Genomic DNA, 961 nt, shown 5'->3' with positions numbered 1-961 from the left:
CGGGGGGGGGCGGCGCTAGAACTTATCTTGTGATTTTCTGTTTTGATGCATGGCCGTCTAGTTTCATTGGAGTCATCGTTAATTTCCATTTTTCAGGAGGTGCTCATGAACGCCTCTCGAGTCAAATGAAAGGGCTGTAGCTCCATCTAGTGGATGCGTTGCGGATCGCGCCTTTTTATCATGCGGCGCGGCGCGTTCGAGATCCGGAAAAAACAAAACGACAAAAATAGAGCATTCGTTGAAGGTGCGCTTCATAATCCAAGCGCGCCTTTCAGTGCGGGGAAAATACGATTTGGTCATCGGGTTTGGGCCCTCGCGCATGAAAACGAGACCATGGGAGGACGGCGCGAAAAGCGCCCGACAACAACGGAGAATTGGCGCCGCCGCCTGACCTCGGGCGCCAGGTACTCGGGCGTGCCGCAGAAGGTCTTCATGGTGGCCGCGTCGGTGATGCCCTCTTTGCACAGGCCGAAGTCGGTGATCTTGATGTGTCCGTCTTTGTCCAACATCAGGTTCTCCAGCTGCTCGCGGCCGCACGCACACACACACACACACAAGCTCCCGTTTGCTCCGTTCCAAAAGATTTCATCGACGGCGGGCACAAAAACATCACCTTGAGGTCCCGGTAGACGATCTTGGCCGAATGCAGGTAGTCCAGCGCCGAGACGATCTCGGCGCCGTAGAAACGCGTGCGGTCCTCGGAAAACACCCGCTCCCGGGACAGGTGGAAAAACAGCTGCGGAGAAAAGGAGGAACGTCAAAGTCGTTGGCGTGAAAATCCCATCCGCGGGTGCGAGCGAAAAAGACAGATTGAAAAATGGTTGGGGGGGGGGGGTCAAAAGACGCCGTTCTGACCTCTCCTCCGTTGACGTACTCCATGACGAAGCAGAGGCGGTCCTTGGTCTGGAAGGAGTACTTGAGAGACTGCCGCATGCGTGACAAAGGAGCACGCGACGTTAGC

The 961-nt window shown here is 56.1% G+C and overlaps 1 protein-coding gene across 1 annotated transcript in view; it reads right to left on the bottom strand.

The window, feature by feature from the left end:
* LOC109527625 (RAC-gamma serine/threonine-protein kinase) overlaps positions 1–961 on the bottom strand; it is a 29,063-nt gene that overhangs the window by 1,186 nt on the left and 26,916 nt on the right. Inside the window, 3 exon segments of the mRNA XM_074895040.1 lie at positions 393–521; positions 614–736; positions 856–961. The exon segment at positions 856–961 is cut by the window's right edge and continues 6 nt beyond it. Coding sequence (XP_074751141.1) covers positions 393–521; positions 614–736; positions 856–961 — 358 coding nt within the window.

This window comes from Hippocampus comes, unplaced genomic scaffold, assembly GCF_001891065.2.
Source record: "Hippocampus comes isolate QL1 unplaced genomic scaffold, H_comes_QL1_v1.1 scaffold301, whole genome shotgun sequence".
NCBI lineage: Eukaryota > Metazoa > Chordata > Actinopteri > Syngnathiformes > Syngnathidae > Hippocampus > Hippocampus comes.
Note: the sequence above shows the minus strand (reverse complement) of the source record. Positions and strands in the feature narration are given on the sequence as shown.